Source organism: Zonotrichia albicollis, chromosome 4 (genome assembly GCF_047830755.1).
Source record: "Zonotrichia albicollis isolate bZonAlb1 chromosome 4, bZonAlb1.hap1, whole genome shotgun sequence".
Classification (NCBI taxonomy): Eukaryota; Metazoa; Chordata; class Aves; order Passeriformes; family Passerellidae; genus Zonotrichia; species Zonotrichia albicollis.
In genome coordinates, this window is record NC_133822.1 from 48,203,434 (window position 1) to 48,224,864 (window position 21,431).

A 21,431-nucleotide genomic window follows, 5' to 3' on the forward strand; every position below is an offset into this window, starting at 1 on the left:
CCATGTATAAGAAGTCCAAAAATTCAGATCACAGATCTAGGACCTGTGGGAAGCATCCCGGGAGGTAACATGACTACCATGACAACCACGACAACCAGGTCAGCAGAAGACAGAACCTCGATAAAGCTGTGTGATTGTGTGGTCATGTAATATTAGAGATATGCTCTAATATTCTGCATCTTCACAAAGCATAACAACTGGTTTCTTAAATTCTGTATTTTAGTACAGTCACACTCTCAGTTTACACTAAAAGCTTGTCCAGTCTTAAGAGAAACTTCAAGACTTCTCTTTCCCAGGGGATACTGCATTCAGCAAGATGCACTGGGCTCACTTGAACAGTGGCAAACCAGACAAACGATGCTGGCATGATTCTAGGATTCTCCTTCACTAGCCTCAAAAAACTAGGTTCAAAGATGGTTATATAGGATCTGGTCAGCAAAAGCGTTTCTGGAGTAGGACAATAACCAAAATGAGGGAAAAAGGCAGAACAGAAAATGAGCCTGTTCTATGTCTCTCTGTGAAATCTGTTTGAAAAACACCGATCTGTGGAAATGTTAAACAGAAATGTTTCACAATCATTTTAGCAATAATAAAAAAACTAAAAATAGCAACCTTCCCATCAAAAGCAAAACTGTAAAATAATTTCCCTGACACATAATTGCCTAGAAATATTCACTCAAAAGTACTACAGAGTGTAAGTTTAGTACATACTGTACACATGCAGCTTGACTTATTACTCTCTCTTTCAAGAAAGTCGCTGGAAGGTCAATGATAGAAATCCTTATTTTTCTTGTGTCTTTTTAGCTATCAATCATATTGCTATCTTTAAGTCCAGCAACATTACTATCAGATATTGCCTGTCAAAGTCCAAATGCATAAGAGGCAGGGCTAAGAGAGAAGGCTCTTTTCTAGCCTAGCCATCTTGGAGGAAAATTGAAATATTGTCTGTCATTAGGGGAAGAAGTGATTATGAGCTATACTGAAACGAGGTGACAAACATAAATGTCACAGAAATGCTGTGATGTCCAATCTTATGGCTAGTCGTAAACAGGCTCAGTTTTTTGTAGGTATGTCTACAGTAGCCAACTGGGAATCTTAGCAAGCATGTATCTCTTCCTTAAAAAAATTACATAGAGGAAGAACCTGGGATAATTTTGGCAAGCATTTTAACAGATAAATTAGTTAATCAAACAGTGTTGATACATAAACAGTGGCTGAAAGCATACTGATGTTCAGGTAAAACACTTCTCAAGGGCAAGGTTAAAAAGTTTACAAAATTTCATCTATAGTGCCTGGAATTAAAAGAGCCTTAAGAACTCATCTAATCTGAAATACTGTTAAGAGGGATGTCTACTTTTCATAGTTTATACTGAAGATATGTAAACCACAAATCATTTTATATATAACATGAAATAGATCTGTTGGTACTCTTCTATGAATATTTACAGGGCAAAAGAGCAGAGCTATGATATTCTTATCTCCTCATGACAGAACAGTACTGAAATAGTAGTGTTCCTAGGATATCCATTGCTAGAGGCCTATATAAAAAAATAAAAATCTGTCAGGAATGGCACTGGTATGAATCTGCTTTGGGTAGGGAGACACTAGATGAGTTACCACAACACATGAGAACATGTGTTAGAAACACGGCACCACATGAGTTTTGTCTTGCTATCTAAGTTCCAGTTTTGATCTGACATCATGGGTCATGCAGAAAGCAGCCTAGACTTAAAACAGCCTCTACAAGCCCTCTCTAATCCAACTTTCCCCATACTGAGTTATTTGAAACACATGACTACAAAAGCAAAATTTAACCAAAAAGATCACATTTTGATATGCTTCATTGCTTTATCAATTTCTACGTAACTGTCCTAACTCCATCAGTTTACCACCACATGTGAGAACATGTGTTAGAAACACGGCACCACATGAGTTTTGTCTTGCTATCTAAGTTCCTGATTTCACAGCTGCCTGCCAAACCGAACAGGAGAACAGGAGAACAGGAACGTGGACTGGCAAAAAGATCTGGTTTAGTTATTAGACAGATTACCTCTATATAAACATCCTGGTTCAGCAGGTTTTTCATGCCAAAGGAGACTGCTGATGAACTGTATTGAAAATGTGGTCTATCATTTTTATGGAAGGACAGAGGTGGAAAAAGATTTTCCAGAAATATAAGTTTTATGTTGTTTATGATATCATATAATATAATATCATAAGCACCAGTGCTTAGCAAGGTACTATCCTGCTTACACTGAAGAAGTTGCTACAGTAGCCATTGCTAAAGAGAAAAGTGACAATGAAGAGAAAAAGAAAGTACTGAACATGGTAGTGGAATATCCCTCACAAATAATTCCCTATAAAAATTTCATGGCAATCAAACATAATCTTTAAATTACATGAGGTTTTAATGAGTCAGATAAAAGCAGAAGATCTAGATTATATTATGAAACATCAGTGTGTACTCAACTGCATTCTGACCTTGATATGTTCTTTACACTGAGCCACTGAACTTATGGACAGATCCCAGCACATTCATTTTCCCCTTAGGGACAAAGTACCAAATGGTAGTGTAATTGCCAAGGGAAAATTATTACTCTGTTCTGAATTATTTCTATCATAAATCCAGCAGCAGTCAAACAGACTCCGTCACAAAAACGACAGGGTTGCCGTACAGTGATGAGAGTCCCACATGCAAGGGCACCATAAATCCTTTAGTCCCACCACCCAACAAAGACATTATAAGTCATGTGTTTAAATCAAAATTAGAAAATCCAATCTGGCAGCAAACTGGTCTGCATTACAGAAACAATGGAAATAAGGTGATTTACTTGCTGCTGGTTTAAAACTCACCCTGCCTTGTCTGTTTGTCAGAAATGTGTAAAACATGACTAGCTTTTTGTCTGGGTAATTTTGAAGGGGTAAAATGCAGCTCTTCAGAACACAGATGTGCAACTCAGATTAACATCAGTTCTGTTTCTGTGCATGTGCAATATATGAATAATTAGACTATACTCATTAACTCCTAGAGACAGTTTAAAGCAAGTTAGGATTCTTAACAGTTGATTCATTCTTTTATCTTAACAGTCAAGCGTGTGGAATAGAATAACTCAGAGAAACTTGGCACCAATGAACATCCACATATAACTTTATCTGCCTTTTTCATTTTTTCAGGACCTATCAAGGACTAGTGTCTCTACCAATGTATTCAGGATATTCTTGTCCACAGTACTTTAACAGCAATTCCTTGATAGCTGAGTAAGAATATGTACGTTGAACCTTGACATGTCAAAAAAGCTTTGGGCAAGGCAACTCATAGAGCTGGGAAATTAACTCTTGTAGTCACAGACATCCCCTTCACCTCCAGCAGGGCTAGAAGTCAACAATTTAAAAAACTTAAGATGACCGGTACCATGTTCAAACACAGAAGCTGCAGAAAGAATGTTTTATCATAGAAATGGACAAGCTGTAAAAAAGGCCCTGTGATCTCCAGTATCAAAGAATAATCTGCCTCATACTTCCCTCCCAGGACTGAGCTGACTTTACATCAGGACCATGTAAGGACTTTATTTTTCTAAGATGCCAAAGTGACTTGATGGAGACATTATGATCTGTACCAGCTATGGATCCCCACATAAACAGGAGAGGAATGCATATCTGCTCTTTGATGAATACAACACCAATTTTTGGCTTACAAGATCATTTTAGGAACTACATTTAATTAGCATTCAATGTCTCCAACATTAAAAGATTCAGAGAGTAAGACAGTTTGAAGTGAAGCCTGCTTCTTATTATGTTTTCTCACATGCAAAATATTTAAGGACTCTTCAAGTGACATTCAACTCCACACAAGTGCATTTGAAGCATCCTACAAAGAACAGTTCAAATTCAATGCAATTATCAGAGTATTATGTGGCTTAAATTACATTGCACAGTTTTAGAGTTGCCACATAAGCAAAGACTAATATTAATTTGAATTACTCACCTCTGTTGAAAACAGAAGAAAACCTCAAATTTAAACCCCCCTCTATGCTTGTAAAAAAATTCCTTCAAATTGTAGTTCACAATCTCTCCTTTCCTCTTCTTCCCCATATGAAAGAAAAATGAATTTAAAAGGAGTAATACAAGAAGAAAAGGAATAATCTAGCTGCTAAAAATTAAGGCTATGCAATAAGGTATGTCATGTTTTTCATCATCATGAAACCATGATTTTTGAGAAGTATGTAATTCACAGGGTTACATTAAGTAAAGAAATTTGAATCTATTTCAGGGGCTAATAGACATCAATTTCAGATGACTCAATTATTATAAATGTTATTTATTTTCTTTCTCGGTGATTTTTGTTGGGAAGCTCTTCTATTCATTAAGTTGTCAACAGGTGATGATATCTATGAGAGCATGTTTGAGCAGAATCAAAATTGAATTAGTTTATTACTATGCGGAACACTTTTTCATCACTCCCTGTCTGCCTGGTCTAATGTTTATAATTTGCATACCAGTCACCCAAGTGAAATATGTGTTTAAAAGCTAGAAACCTCATATGGACAGCACAGAATTCCGATCCTGAAAACACACACATACAATCCATATTTTGTTTGCCACAATATCTGCAGAATTGGATATTCCTTTTCTAAAAGCAATTCCCAATAAACATATTTAGAATAAAAGATTCTCTGAAATTCTCTTAAATCCTCACCTATTCTCATATCTCCACTTTGCAGAGAGGAAGAAGACAAACAATTTAAGTTATTTTATTAAGATGACCTAGGAAGACTACAGCAGAAGAGCATCCCAGGTTATTTCAGTCCCTGTGCCTTAGTCATAACACAGTCCTTCCTGTCATTTATTGCTTGATTTCTGGATAGAGGAAAACACACTTCTAGCCAGATAGGAAGGAGCTAACCTATTACAACATTGCAGGAGACAGAGCATACATGAACAAAGACCAGACCTCCTCTAGACAACAATCTTGGTCAACAGCTATCAGATAAGCTCAAAGGTAGGATAATTTCTGAGAGGCAATGGTGCAGTCAGATCAAAACAGGAGGCAAAGCAGTGACTAGCCTGTCAGACTTCTTTCTTTATGCTAGTGAGGCATCAGTCTTGTCTTTTATAACTACAAAAGTTGGCTTATGCCTTCATTCATATACCCTTTGCTGATGCTAGGAAAGTCAAGGTATTTAGATCAGCACCTCCAGCTTCTCAGAGTGCCTTGATTTTGCTACCTTAACCAATGTAGCAGAAGGATCTTTTGCTCTGCACATTAGGGAGAAATTTCCACTGTAGGTCTGTCAGACCCATAGAAAGGAAAGTAATCGGGTTCTGGGGTAAGGAGTCAAAAAAGCTGCTTGTGTTGAGAGGACAGCTGAAGGAGGTAGAGACTAGGGCTGATCAGACAGCTGTGGGGAAGAAAAAGGGCTATGTAAATGATATGAAGTCCCAGGGAATGGATGTATGCTTGCTATGAGAAGATTGGGTTCCCAAAGAATACCGCAGGTTTTGAGGCTGTACAAAAACTTCCCCCTACCACATCCACACATATTCCTCAAGCCAAGCCATATTTGCAGTTCTTAGCTCTGTTTCCAGTACTTGAAGTTGCAAAGCAGCCTTCAGCAAGCTCCACTCATTAATTCCTCTTCTTCTTTAACCTCAGACTCCAGTGTTTTTTGAAGCATAATTCCGCATAATTCAGCATAATTCTGGTTCAATTAATACTCACAAAACAAATTTCAGAGACTGTTCCCTTCCCCTCTCACTACACAGCAGCCCCTGGCAGCTGCACTGCAAAAGGATACAACCATACCAAGCTGACTCCAGAGACCAGCTTGAACTCTGAGACTAAGACTATGTGGTAAAAAGAGAATGAGTTAACACCATTAGCTAAAAATAACTCTGTCACTCCCTTGAAACCAGAGTCAAGTCTTCCTGACAGTTCATTCTGGGTTTGGCTAAGAATAGAGTTAATGTAGCTTACAGGACAAAACAATTACTGCTATAATTAATCAGAAGTACCAGAAATAATTTTGGCAAATTTTGCTGGGATATGACTAGACCAAGACCTTCCCTCTGCACCAAACACTTTGCAGTGAGATCTACGGGATTGGTTTTTAGTACATGCTGAAGAGTCTTCAACTTCTTCCCTGACTCTCAGCAGGTATTTGTATCTTTCAAGACACTCTCACACCAACAGCACCAACGCTTTCCTGGAATATGCTGTACAATTTGCTTTACTGCCTTTAGCTATGTAACAGGATCAGATGCACAAATTACACACATACTACAAAAGCAGAATTGGCTTTTAGTGTGCTTAGTTGCAGGAATTGCTTTGGTTCCTCTTGTTACAAACACATGCAAATGTTAGCTGAAATATGTATGTCCACATAAAGCAGATACCAATGCTGTGGTATGTCACAAAACATACGGACTGACATGCAGCATATGGAATGAATTATGGCTACCTTAAAATAATTGAAACTTTCTATTTTCTCTAAAAAAGGCACATCTACTTTGGCCCATTGAGAGAGTATTTATGTCAAAAGAAACCAAACAACTTCTGTTGGAAACCATACGTAAATCAATTGCTAGTGAACCATCACCAAAATTTGCCTAACAGTGAATGAGAGTTACTATGGCATCTGCTGAAATAATTCAGATGAGGCCTCATTTATTAAAACAGTAAATCTATACCACTATTAATCAAGCGTGATACAAAGTATTGATCTATAACTCCCTTAGCTGATACTCAGAGGCACTAATTAAGGGAGCTGCATAACACATCTTGTTTTCCTCAGAGTTGAACTATTAGAAAATGCAATCAGGAGTAAAGACAAAGGCTAGAGTAGAACTGCAGTTGACTAATTTAAATGGATCCTATATGACTGTTTCTGAATAGCCCAACAAAACAAAGTCAACAACCCTGAATGCGGCTGTTGAAATTTTGAAGCATTTTGAAGTACATTAATTGCAATGAGAATTTCTATCTTTGCCACCTACTTATTATCCAGACCCAGAATTTCACATGGACCTTCAAATGCCTTGACTTCTCCCAACATTACACTGAACAGAACTTGAAGTAGCACAAACAAGCGTAACATGGAACCAATTAGCCACATATTTTGGAGGACTTAAAATGCTACAAGAAATGAAATCTTAATCTCTCTGAAGGGAAACAGCAAGGAAGATAATTTCAAATCCATAATTTTGCAATATATGTATTTCCACCAGACATTTCAAGAATAATTCTGGATTTTTTATGGAAGTATATGAACTGCAGTCCTAGTGATGAGTTAACTATCATTTTCCAGAAATAAGAACAGCTAATCATTATGTGGGTTGGTGCTGCCTCAGGTAGCTGAATGGATAATTTTTTTTTCCTCAGTGTCAAGACTCCACAGCCAGAAATCAATTTTTTAAAAAACAATAAAATAGGGGGTACTAAAGACATGATTTTCCAGATCCAAAAACTATACTTGATTAAGCAAGACTTACTTTTTAAATTAATTTCTCTCTAAAAGCTGGTGGGAAAGTGATCTGGAGTCACCATTAGCTTACTTCAGTATTTTACTTCTGGAATCAATCTTGGAGTCAAATGCACCAGCTGTTAAAGATACATTTATGTGAAGCGAGATAACTTGGATTTATATTTTGAAAACTAGGTTGGCACTGCCTTTTCTCTTGCCTGCAGACACGGGTTTTATAGAGTCAGCAGAACTCACAGCTTGGAAAGAAACAAGCCACAAAGAATTGCTTAACAACAGGAAAACAATCATCATAATTCATCATTTATCTATTTGCACCAGGATCCTGGTTTTGGTCTGATGCAGGAAATTCTGACAGAACACTTATGAAGGCCATCTACAGCATGGAAGTCACTTAGTTCACAGAAAATTCTGAGGGTACATTTTTTTCTTGTTGCTCATTTCTGATACAGCTCTCCATATTTGTGAAGCCTACAGGGGCTCTTTCATTGAAGAGAGTATAGCTCAACCTGCCCTTAATCTGTGCATGGCAATGGACAGCACTCCAACACAGTCATCCATCCTTGGAGCCTAAGAACAATTACCAACAACACCACTTCGTGCTTTCTCATTCAGTGCTTACAGAACTGGAAACAACAACAGTGATTTTAGATGACAGTAAAAGAGATATTCACAGTCACATCTGATTCAACACTGATTAACATTAAACATTAATCAGACCTATTTCTTTCACATAATACTAGACCAAGGCAACCAGTTTAATGAGAGAAATCTTTTATGAAGATTTAGAGCCCATCAAGGAAGAACCAGGGGTGACACAACACTCGTAACATTAAGTGAGTACTTTATCTTTTGTAGTTAAGTGGTTTTGAGAGGTCAGGTGTATGTTTCTTTCCATTAACTGTCAGTGCACTACAAGGTGAGAATGTCAGATTTACAGGTCTATCTTCGGGATGCCTAAAGTAAATTGGGAGGCATCCCACCTCATATACTCACTAACTGACCCCTTATGTTAAGGAAAGAGAAAGATAGGAGAAGTTGACAAGGTTATTCACACTCGTATGAAACAGTGAAACTTTTGTTAATTATTGTGATGCTGCTTATTGGAGCTACCAGACTTGCCCTCTGCTCTGTCTAAACTTAGATGAGAACCACAGTTCTGTTTGTCTTCTCATGGCTTCTGGGCTTTTTCAGTCAATGTTTACTAGTATCATTTACTAGAATTAACAAATTTTTAAATTCTACCGAAACCTCATGCAAACAGAAGGATAAAGAATCTTCAAGAAGAAGGGAAGAGGGAGTGTCAAGGTGCTATTCTATGTTCTGCCAAGGATACAGCTTTTTATATCGTAAGGGTAAGTGCATGCACTACAGCCAAGAATTACGCTTAAAAATCTGAAAAACAAACAAATTGTAACTTTCTTTTGTTGTTATTATTCCACTCAACTCTCCTTGAAGAATGTTATATAAACCAAAATACAGCAAGAAGGAAGATGAAGGAATGCATTTCCATATAAAATGGATCCAAAAAAATGCAATTAAAAGCTACAGAGTTTTAAATATTCCTTGGTAGTATCATTTCATTTATGTTCTTGATTTTCAAGAAATCACTATGCTGGTCAGTAGAAGGATAATTAACATTTCAGAGGAATGAAATCAAAGACACCTTTAAAAAAATAAAACATGCCATTCAAAACAATTTATATGAGCACTTTCTTTCAATTTTCTCTAGTTTTAAATATTATTAAATTTTACTAAAGAGAAGAGTGGCACTTGTTCCACAAACAAATCAATTAGCTGTATAATGACACAGAAATAATCATATTAGGACAGACAATATTATAATAGTGGAAAAATTCAGTCAAAACATTTTGGTATTATCTGTACCAGTAGGAAGTACTTTGGAAGTTTCTAAGAAGGACAGGGTATTTTGAAGAAATACAGTCTCCACACGACAGTAAGAAAAACCTGCTTACATTAGAAACAATTTTTGAAAGGACCAGCATGAATTTAAGAAATTATGTTTTAATTTTTACATTATTTAGTATTAAAAATAATAGCTAGGGATTAGAATTAAAGTATGTATTCCACAGTTCTCCTCCCTCTCTCAAAAAATACATGTTTATAGTTGTAGACTACAAGTAAATGCATCACTACAACCAGGAACCAAAACTGAGGACTGAATTACTGTTAAAAACAGCCAGTCTTCTCAGAAATCAGATCTGAACTACCAAGTACTACTTCTATGTCTGGTCAATAAGGTTACTGACCTTCTCTCACGTCACAGGCAGAGACCAGTGCATGTGTTTAATGTCCCCACCACGTAATGTCATACAGGCAGGGAGTATGACGTTCACTGTGCATCGGACACGACACTGAACCAGCACAGCACATCCAACTATGGTACTGCTACAAAATAAAGTGGGGCAACTTTCTGCATTGCACCTTGCAGCCAGGGGAGGGAAAGCTAAGCTGCTTTTAGGCTGATGGTGGCCTTTTGAACAGTGACTTTTTCAGAAAATTGAAAGAGTCTGTGTTAGTCTGATAGCCGTCAGAGCTTGTTTTAGGATCACTGCTGTGTCACATCAAAGTCCCGGATGTGGCAGGAGAAGCTGCATCACACTGCAGCATTTGGGTTCAATTCCCATTGCCTCTCCTAGCAAGGGCTTTTCCAACTACTTTCTTATTCTAAGTTCTCATACTTGGACATCAAGGCCAGCCCTCAACATCCTGTTAAGAGTCTCTTAATGCCTTCCTAGTCCTATTCATCATAAAGAAACATAGCATCTATTAGGCCAAATCCTAATCCTGGTCTTTTTTTTGGTCTGGGGAAAGAGGAATGAAAATAAAAAATACCAAGCTTTTCCTAAAAACTTACCATGCTCTCAGCCAGCCAATCATAATAACTTCAGCATCATTATAATTGTTTTTGTTTTGTTAAACAGGAAGGTGATAGATGGTCTTAGGTTGAAAGATGTCGCTGAAGGTGTGTATTCTATTTGCCATTTGTTGGAGGTGGGGCAGTTATCTTCTGTTAATTGGGCAGTTTTCTTTGTCTCTTCCACAAACCAATTCTCCCTCCAGGAAGCATCTTCTGTTAATGGGCCACTGAGTGTCACTGCATGACTGATAAAATGACATCATCCCATTGGGAGATGCTCCACCCAGAGGGAGGAGCCAAGCATTCCTGCCTAATATATAACTTGAGATTTGGAACACCATAGGCAGCCTTTTCCCACCAGATTCCCAGAGAAGCAGCTTTCTTCCCCACTGGATTCCCAGAGGAAAACCAGGCCCATCTACACCACCACTGGACCTTCAGAGGAAAACTCCACCCTTCTACAGGATCCCTGCTTCAACAGAACTACATCTGTCACTGCAGGAAGATTGCAGCCACCGTCCAATTGGACTGCTACCAACACCCTGACCAAGTGTCAGGTTGTATTCTGACTCTGTCAATGTTGGTTTTTTTCCATTTATATTATTGCATTTGGGGCTTTTTAGTTTTCCTAGTAAAGGACTATTCCCATATCATTGCCTAAGAGCCTCCTAATTTCAAAATTATAGTAATTTGGAGCGAGGGGAGTCATATTTTCCATTTCAAGAGAGGCTCCTGCCTTCCTTAACAGACACCTGTCTTTTCAAGCCAAGACAGATTAACAATGTAATAAAGATCAACAAGAAGTATACCCTACATGGCAAGTTTAGCCAGGTCCACATATCTTACTGCTACTCTTGAGCTACAGACCATAAATCTACTGTTTGCAAACAGATCCTTCCTCCAAACTGGCTTGTAAGGCACACACTCAAGGTAACACTATTGAAAGGACTCTGGAAATAGGAGTCTAGCTGCATATGCCTATTGGAAGAATATTTCCTCTTCAGTGATATCCATGTATGCACATGTGTCTAGACATACATTTATAGCTCCACTACATTTTTCCAGAGTGCATGATAAGATCATCGTTAACAAAACACAGTCAAGGGTTTTTTAATGTGAAATCTTGTGAAAGACTTCATAAGGTTCTAGTGTAGTTACCTCTGAAAAAGGTGCCAGCTCAAATATCCCTATAAAAGTACTTCAGAAAATTAGTGGGGAATGCATTACTCATCTAATTTTTTGAGTGATTTTTAGGTAGATGAAACTTGGTCAGACAATTCAGGTTGGGTCTTTAATGAAGACCTCATCTTAATACTCTATGAACAAGACTGAGAGCACTGGCTCAATACTGACTCAGAAGAAAAACACTCACCTACAAAAACTGGCTTAAGAAACAGCTTTTTTTAAGGGACTTTCAGGGAACTCTAGACACATCTGACTGCATTAAGTGCATGGAAAAAGAAGGTGATGTACTGGCTCTGTGTAACTGCATACTACTTCTCTGAGGTTTCAAAATCAAATAAAATTTGAACAGATTATGAATTTACTCAACATCTGGTAGTTCTAATAGTCTAAATATTTCAGAATAATCTGCAATAGTCTCCTAGTCAGAGAGTAGACAAATCATAACCTATTGAATAGGTCAAATAATGACCTATTCGTAGTTTTTACTGTTACCAATGGGAAGATGTCACAAAGCAAGAATGAAGGGCCATGCCAAAAGCAAATGGATACACCTCTCCCCATGATTCCTTCTTCCCCACTACATCTCTGGATTGTCAAGTAAGGGCTAATCACTACTTTATGTCAGCAGCAGGAACAGAGCGGCAGGGCACACAACTGTGTTTTTACTGCAGTGATGCTAGAACATCACTGAGCTGTGACACTGTGACTGAAGCCCAAACACTTCCAGTGACCATTTGTAGTTAAATGTAAAGACACTAGCAATTCTTTTCATGCTCCCTTTGACGTGACAGTGCAAGTAAAATCACATTATTTGCAATTTTACAATTAAATCTGTTATTATGCAATCAAAACCCTATGCTAATGCTATGTTCCCAGTACCTCAAAATCAAAAAGCTACAAATGTTCCATTATTTTCCTCCATTTTACACTTTCACTATCAACATAATGGCTTTCAAAATGGGGACCAATCCATTGCCTCCATTTGTAAAGAAGGAACTACCTAACCAGCACTATATGTGTTAATTATTAGCTCTCATCATAATAAAACAAAAAATGTTGCATAAATTCCAGAAATGCTCAATGGAACTGCTTTTCCATTATGTTTGAAAAGCACCACAGAGGAAAAAAGGGGTCTGTTCTAGCAGATTATAAAAAAAGAAAGATACTGGAAAAATGATATAATAGTACAAGTTAGGGCAAAAAAATTACTGAAGCTTGAAGGTGCCTTCCATGTCAAATTAAATACAGCACAAGGATCAGTGGTAAAAGAAAGGAGAGGTGGGACATCTGGGAAAAACGGAAGAAGAAATCCTCAGTCATTAGAGAAAGAGGAAAGAGATTATTTATCTGCACAGTGTTAAATTGAACTTGCTGCAAAATTGATCAAATCTCTTCAGACTCGGAAATACCCTACGGCAATTATTGATCAAGAGTAGTGAATGTGCTACAGACCATTTTTATGAGCTATACAAAAAAAAGGCAGGGGAGGGAAACTAAAGTGTGTTTAAAACACACTTTAACTTTGAAACACACTCAACTGTTAAGTTAATGGTTGCATGAGTTATTGCAGCAATGTGTATGAGGATAGATGATCTTCAGGAAAACATACCTGGCTAGATTGAATGCATCATCAATCAAGCCTGCTCGATTACTGACAGAGATAACCTGTGAGGGGCAAGCACAAAAATTGAACAATTTAAGGTGATGAAACAGTGAAGGTTCATCGATGAAGGCAGATTTTAGGGATGAGAAGAGGATCTTACCTCATGGTTCCTTGTTAGCTGGTTAATTAACAGCTTCCAATTCCTAATATCATAATTAACTCTGAAGTAGCCAGTCTGGTTGATGTTCCCCAGCAACCAACTTGCCTCTTCCAAAGCAGGAATTCTGTGGTGTTCTGGAAACAAAGAAGAAGAAGGGAAGGGGTCTTGGTTTCAAATTTAAAAATTCTAAAGGTGCATCTGTTACATTTTCTCCTTCTTTAAATAGACGTGAAGGCAGTAAAATTAATTCAAAGACTAACAAATATACTGTGTTAGATTAATAATTTCTTTCATCTGTTCTGATGTAGAGAGATGCCAACTGACAATCCCATGGGGACCATTTACACACACAGAACTTCAAGTGTGCTTTTTCTTTCCTGGCAAGTATTATTTTTATGAGAGGTAGCCGCTTTAAGTCTGGTACCCTTATTCTGGCCATGCTTAAATAGTTTTCTACAATTGTAACAAAAAATTCAAGGAATGTGCTGTAGAGAGAAGAGTAAACCTGTGATTAAAAAAATTGATTCTTAAGTGTTTCTGCATGTATTTGATTAAGTTTTTACATTGGATTTTAAATTAAAGCACTTCCAGTTGAACAGCTTCTACCTACTAAGCACTGAGAGCTTCCTCTTTAGAGCTAGACCAATTAACCTTATATCCCCTAAGCTGTTCTTCATGTTTTCCCTATGTTTTAAGTAATCACTTTAGGGCTGAAAGTCTAAATTTATTACTGTTTTTCTGCAGTCAGGCACTCCACAACAATTTGCAGAAATAGGGATTTCAAAATTTCAGCAACAGAAATGCCCTGAACTCACAACATGCCCTTCTTTTTCATCAGGCACAAAGCGTTAGGCTTCAACACCCCTGGAAGAAGTCTTCAATACAGTAAATGATTTTGACGAAACTAACCATGAACAAGAACTCACTAAAAATTCAGAAACACTTTTTTCTACCAATAAAATTATTTTTTACACTGTTGAAGGAGTAGTCTTGTCATTCATTTAAAAAAAATAAATAAATACGTAAAATTTGTTATAAAATGCAATTCCATTAGAGAATTTTTTAGTGCACTTGAACTCTCTGAAGGTAACAAATGGGAAAAAAGTTAGGAGTAAGGTCTTTACAATTCACTCACACTATCTAGTATACAGCCTTCCCAAAGAAATTTATTTGTTTTAGTTCTTCTTGTATAAAAGTGATTTCTGAGGAAATTATAGTTAACTAGGGCTACAGATAAAAGTTGTGCTTCTCCCTTGACTAACAGCAAGCCCACAAATAACTACTACTTTAAAGTGCAATAAGTACAAAGATCAGCAAGACCCGAATCTTAAAAACACATAATTATATGTTTAAATTCATGGACCTTCATTATGCATATGGATTCAGATAAAAAACTGCAGGATTAAAACAGATAGTCCTCTTTTCCCCTAGGTAGTTCTGAAACCATTAAAATCTCTGAAAAATACACTTATTAAAAATATTAAGCCCAGAATAATTCCATTGTTGCCTGTTCCATTCAACTGTTATTGCTCTTTTATCTGTGGTAAAGCACCAAGCAGACACATTCTTTAGGATCCAATATATCCTGCAGAAATAGAACTGAGGAAATCTGAATTGAGTCCTACAACTCTGTGGACTTCCCAGGTGTTCATACTGTCAAAGTACCTAAGATGCTTCTGCCAGACAATCTGATTTGGAACAAGGCTGTAACACTTGTGTGTCCTTTCTTCCACAAGGGGCAGTACCAATCAGTCCTAAGCAAATTCTCTTAGACTTGCTTGCTGCTCTATTTAAATCCTTTTTTCCTTGGGCCCAAGTCAGATCCAACCCATTGCTCCATCCTATTAAGAGAAGACTTGAATCCTGTTCGTCAGTAACCTTGTACCACCTTAATGCAGTACAGCTTTCTGCCCATGCTCTTTGGTCGCAAACTAACCTTTAAATGCCACCAGTCCTGAAAGCAGCTACTTGAAACTAGCTAATCTTTGCACCTCTACAATGCTACCTAAAAGCATACCAAATTGGCTATCAGCACACATTAAAAAACATTTGGGTAAATAAACACATTAAATGGAAATTTTCAAATTCTTATGCAATTAAAAAATACATGCACCTTTTCTCCTTTGGGCATTTGTATTACATTTTCACCTCCAAAGTCTGGAAATTACTTATGCTTCAACAGAGTATTGAATGATACTTCCCAGTCAAATAGGACAAGTTCAGAATAAGCTATTTCACATGCAACAGCTATGCAACACTCCAGTATGTATCACTATAAAGGAAGAGAGTATCTATCCAAATCACGATGGCATTATTGCTGTTTCGGTCAGTTTAAATGCAACCATAACCTCCTGCTATTATTTTTCAATAAGACCACTCATGTATTGACCTTCTCCTGAAATAAAGGACAGAAATCTTTCACACTTTCCCAACTTACATAAAGAGGTGGCTATTTTACAGGACTGCCTGATACATGTTCTTCATACAGTTCTATATAATTTACTAGAATTTGACATTTGTGTCTGTCAGTTCTCATGCTTTCCTACAAAAGAAATTATTTATTTTGGTAATTACAGACACTAAACAATTCTATACCTGGGTAATGTTTCCACTCTCAACAAACACTTTTATTAGCTTTCTGTTAAAAGTATTATAGTTAGCAAAAAGGTAGTAACTCAGTGTTAAACTCTACATTAAACCATTCATTACTTTCTAAACAACAACAAAGATTTCATTTGAAATGAAATCCATCTTTGAAGGTTTTAGTTCACCTCTCAAAAGTCAATCAAAAATATATATCCCATTATATGTGAGATTAAAGGGCATTTTTTTAAATCTTCTTCCATCAGAAAGTGTTTTTCCATGGTCATCCTTTGTCTGGATGCCTCAGAAAATAACACGGCTCTAAAACTTCTAGTTTTGCCGCATACTTATAGGAAATATTTAGGAAGAAACGTTTCAACTTATTTGTTTTGAGGTAAAAAAATCAGTTAGGGTCTCATTTTTCTCCCCAGTTTGTCTGCTCACAAAGTGTGAGATAGTTCCTCCCGCAGGTGCACGTGGCTTGAAGTTCTGAGCTCTCCCAACAATTTCAATTCCATTAAAACCAGCATGTGGGGCAGGTGTGGGAGAAGGGCACCCTTTTGCAAGAGAGTACTGCCAAAAGTATGGGCTAAACACAGTTCCAGTACCATTTAAAGTCTTTTGACTCACAGTTGTTATTTTAACTCTTTACCTTATACAACCCCTAGCATACTAAGAAATTGTTTTAAGCTAGTAGAATCCCTACTGGGGAAATTAACTCCATTTTGCTGCAAAAAACAACTGCACAAGTATAGCACAATTTCTTGACAACAACAGCAAGCAAAATTTTGCTGACAAAAAAGTTTTCCATGAGGACTTTCATAATAATTTATACTGGCTTTACTAAATCCTGCATATCTTCTTGCAAGAACTTTTCATACAGAGAGAAGGCATCCAGAAGAAAACATTCCATCTATCTCACTTGCCATGTTGACATAGCTCCATGCTGAAAGAAAATATTTTGGTATAGAGATTAGCACGATAAATGGAGCACATCAGGAAATATGATTATGTTCCATCTCACAAAACTCTTTCTTCAAATTACCCTTCTATCCATTAATATTCCTATATGAGGGAACTGCTAATGACTAAGGTGATACGCAATGTAAGCAGCGGTCTTCTGCTAGGATCCTCAGCTGTCAGAATAAGGGGAATGATTCTGACTCATTCTGTCAAAATTACACAAGATCGCAAGTCCTGTATCTCTGGTCCTAACTACAGCTGGCTGAGGCTCAAAGCAGAACCTGTATGTTGATCTTTTTTCACAGTGCTTCCCTTCTTCCTACTTTTGCAAGATGAAGGAATGGAGTCTGGAAGCAACACAGGTAAATCTCAGCAGCTGAGTTTCAGAAAAGAAAAAAAGGGTATTTTTCTAAAGCTGCAGCTAATGCTCTGCTCCCCAGCAGGCAGCCAGCAAACCCCAGCTCAGAAGCATCTCTCTTCAACAAAACACTTCCTGGAGGAGAATCTGACTGTTGAGTGGCTTAAAGTAGAGATTGTCTAGTAGGAGGTGGCAAAGTAAATTGGGACTTGCTGTTGGAAGGGAATTACCCTGTTGAACTTGCTTTCCCCCATCTCATGGCAATCCTGAGGAGATATTAGGAGAAATCTGAACAGCAGTCACTTTAACTGCAGTAGGGAGGTCTATCTAAGGAGTGTTTCCTAGGAACATAACAAATCAGTTAATAAACAGGAGGTGGGGATGGAAAGGGCAGGGACTAAAGCTGTGTCAGCTAGTTCAGCAGCAATTGCTGAGTTGCATGGAAATGTTTCCTATTTGGAGACTGAGCACCAGAAAAATTATTTCCAGGGAACAGCAAGTATGTCTTTTTCCAAAGCCCTGCTCACCTATTGGAAATGGATGCTAGCTAAACCTCCTCACTTGAGGTTAAGGTCGGTTCTAGATTTGGAGGAGCATGCACAGGTAAGCCTGTGCTTCCACACCTAGTACAGCTTCATCAGAAATCACCAACACACCCCCACAAGCCCTGTTTAGCAGTCATAAGCATGGAATGTGTCCAAAGCTGGTTCCTGGCTTTCTACCCACTACTGATTTTGGACTGACCCCAAAATGCTATGGATACATGTTCACTGATCATTATAATAACTACAAAAGAGGCAACTTATCTAGGAGAAATAGAAACAAGCCCTGGAATACGGCAGAGCAGAAGTTTGTAACACCAATGATTTCCACAATGCCAGTAAAATTTATCATTCAGCAGACCTGCAAGATTGAGGCACAAAGAGCCCTTCAGCCATCTTAGCATGATGTTTCCAACCTCAGCATGGATAGGAAGCTCTAGCACAAGATTTTCCCTTTGTGACTGGTTTACAGTTACTTGAAGCAGAACAGCGTCATCTATGGCCATGGGGAGAGAACAGGGAAAAGGTGGTGGTGACCTTTGTGCAGCACTCTGAGAGCAAATGAGACAGTTCCACTTCACACACCAGATAAACTGAACCCAGTAAAAGGACCATCATCTGATGACTGGTATATGAACTGATGAGCAGAAATACAGTTACATAAATGATATGGTTCACTGGGTAATGAGAAGAGAGACTGGCAGAAGCACTTGCAAAAGGAAAAGCTTTCAAAACTATGCCTACATTGTGCCTTCCACAAACAGGTGGGAAGAGCTGTATTAGATTTGAAACATCTTGGATATTATGCACTGTGGATGCGACAGCCTGGTCAGAGAACAAGAAAACTAGATAAGTTTTCCCAGAATCAGCTTGTGAGACTTTAGGGAGTTGAAGATAAACGATGATAGCTTATTATTATAAACAATCTGCAGGTGTTGTTTTCCTACTCTCTGTTTTCCTATTTTTCTCAAAGACTGTTTATAAGAAAAGTGGTTTGTTAATTAACCAATCAAGTGAAAAGTATTAATTAATTGACCAATCTAGTCTATCTGTATCAGAACAATGTGTAAAAAAAGAGAAACCAAAGTAAAACAACTATGCTGTACAAACCAGCCTTCTAGTAAGTCTGTGCTGTTTCTTACTCAATAGTGACAACGCACCTTGTCAAACAAGTTGCCAAGGCCTGGCACTGTCCTCTTTACAGGATTTCCTGCAAAGGATAATGAACTGCAACTCAAAAAGACACTGTGCAGCTGTAATTTCCAGTGTGTTCCTTCACTTCAGTGCTGTGAAGAATGGACAGACCTAACATTGTTGACAGCAACTGTGGTGAGATGCAGTTATCTGAACTGATCCTGCCCAGCATATTGAACAATCAGTGATCTGCATGCTCACTACCCCTGGCATGTAGCCAGAGACAGACAAGATGACGAAAGAGCAGCAGCAACTCAATCATCCTAAATTCATGTCTGTCTCACAGAGCTGGAGAGCAGCCTCATATCCTTTTGTTCATGAAAATACCAACAGGTATCCAAAAACATCTTGATGAGGTCACAGACACAGTGGCAGAGAGGATGCAAAAATCAACAATTCTTGCTTTTGTCTTTCTGGATGTACATGAAGGAAAAGCCTCTTAGGAAAAGCAAATAACCATTCTTGGTCAGCTAGGGCAAGGCACAGGGTAAACTCCTGATGGATACTGTTATTCAAAATATCACCAAAAAAAAAAAAAAAGGAGGAACATGTTTTGATGTATTATTTCAAAACTGCTGTGGTTTCATTTCTATCAGGTAACCCACAGACAAGGTTAATTTTATTGGAAGATTTAAGTCATATGCCAAGATATCACAGTGGTAGTCATCAACTTGAATCCTTTTCCCTATTGGCAGCTGAAATTAGGTGTGTGATCAGTAATAATGACTATGTTGGGTTTGCATGGCCAGGTTTGGTAGCAGAGGGGAGGCTAGAGAAATACCATAGAGGCGTGAGAAGCTGCCAGAAGCTTTTCCATGTCCAGCAGAGGCAATACCAGCTGGGTCCAAGATGGACATGCTGCTTGCCAAAGCTGGGCCAACCAGAATTGGTAGTAATGCCTCTGTGACAACAGATTTAAGAATAAGAAGAAGGAAAAAAGAAGTTATTGCTCAGATGTAACTGTGGCTAGAGAAGAGCAGGGTGAGAACGTGTGAGAGGAACAACCCTGCAGACACCAAGGTCAGTGGAGAAGGAGGGGCAGGAGGTGCTCCAGGCACCAGAGCTGGGATTCCTGTGCAGCCCATGGTGCAGCCCATGGTGAGGCAGCTGTGCCCCTGCAGCCCATGGAGATCCACAGGGATGCAGAGATCCACCTGCAGCCCGTGGAGGAGACCCACGCCAGAGCAGGTGGATGCCTGAGAGGAGGCTGTCACCCTGTGGGAGGGACAGTGGGAGAAACAACATGTGATGAACTGGCCATAAGCCCCATTCCCTTATCCCGGCACCGCTGGGGGAGAGGGGGCAGAGCTAGGAAACAGGGAGGGGTGGAGAGCAGGGGAAGGCATTTTAAGGTCTGTTTTTACTTCTCATTATCCTGCTCCCATTTCGAGTCTGTTTTGCTGAGACAGTACTTGGTGAGGGGTCTCTAACTCAGGCTTTATTTAAGATCCATGAACACTTTTTTATATTCTGTCTCCCGTGTCCAGGTTCAGAGGGGAGTGATAAAGTTTGGTGGGTGCCTGGTGTCCAGCCAGGGTCAACAGATCACAATAACAAACAACAGAGAGCTGCTCATTAGCTCCTGTCCACTCTTCCAGTCACACTGGAAGCTCCTTCAGCACAACAGTTTAGTCAACAAGAAGGAATTGCCTACTCTTTCCTAAAAAGGGCACAGAAAACACCCTCATGAATAGCATTTATTCCAAAGTTGATTTGTATATCTGCATTTAACTACACGCATTTGAAGAACAATGTGACCTCTTCCAATCTTCCAAATATCCTCTGCAGCAGCTTGTTTCACCTCCAGCTTGCAGACTTTTTCCAAGACTACCCACTGGGACAATACTGAAACTGTCCTCTGTACAACAGAAAGTCTTCAAGATTCTTCCAGTCCACAAGAATCAAACCTGGAAATTCTCATTTGGAGTCTCAGAATTCCTCCTTCATCCCCATGAAACAAACGTACCAGCTGCAGAAAAACTCCCAGGAATGATGTGTACCAGCCTCAATACATAGCAGCCTAGACCACAATAAGTAGAAACAAGAGGACATTCTTGCTGTAGTCATAAGTTTACAGTCTCATTTTCAATGAGGCACAGCAAGTGAATAAGTGAGTGAAAGTAATGAGGAAGAACAAGGATAATGACAATAGATCACAGTGTCATTGATTTGCTACACAGGAGACTGATGACTCGGAAAGGTTCCTCTTTAATTTCTACATAGTAGCCAACCCAAAATAATTGCTCACACTGGCCATCATTAATTTGTTGATTTCTTGAAAGCATTCCAACAGAAGCAGTAGATCTTAAAAGAGTGGGTAGCAGTTTTATGGACTTGTTCCTCCACAGCACCCTGCAAGTAAAAGGCAGTGAGGAAGCATCTATGTAGATAATAGCAACATGCTGAACTTTGAAGGAGGGAGTGAAGGGAGGGAGACATGCATGTGCAACCTAATGAGATGGGATGATCAGCTAGCTCTGAAGT

The 21,431-nt window shown here is 38.5% G+C and overlaps 1 protein-coding gene across 1 annotated transcript in view; it reads right to left on the reverse strand.

Moving 5' to 3' along the window:
- The window catches only part of TRHDE (thyrotropin releasing hormone degrading enzyme), a 206,621-nt gene that overhangs the window by 31,431 nt on the left and 153,759 nt on the right, over positions 1 to 21,431 (reverse strand). Inside the window, exons 11-12 of the mRNA XM_074539725.1 lie at positions 13,308 to 13,441; positions 13,154 to 13,209 (exon numbers count right to left, since the gene is read on the reverse strand). Of these exons, the coding sequence (XP_074395826.1) occupies positions 13,154 to 13,209; positions 13,308 to 13,441 (190 nt within the window). The remainder of the gene's footprint in view (positions 1 to 13,153; positions 13,210 to 13,307; positions 13,442 to 21,431) is intronic.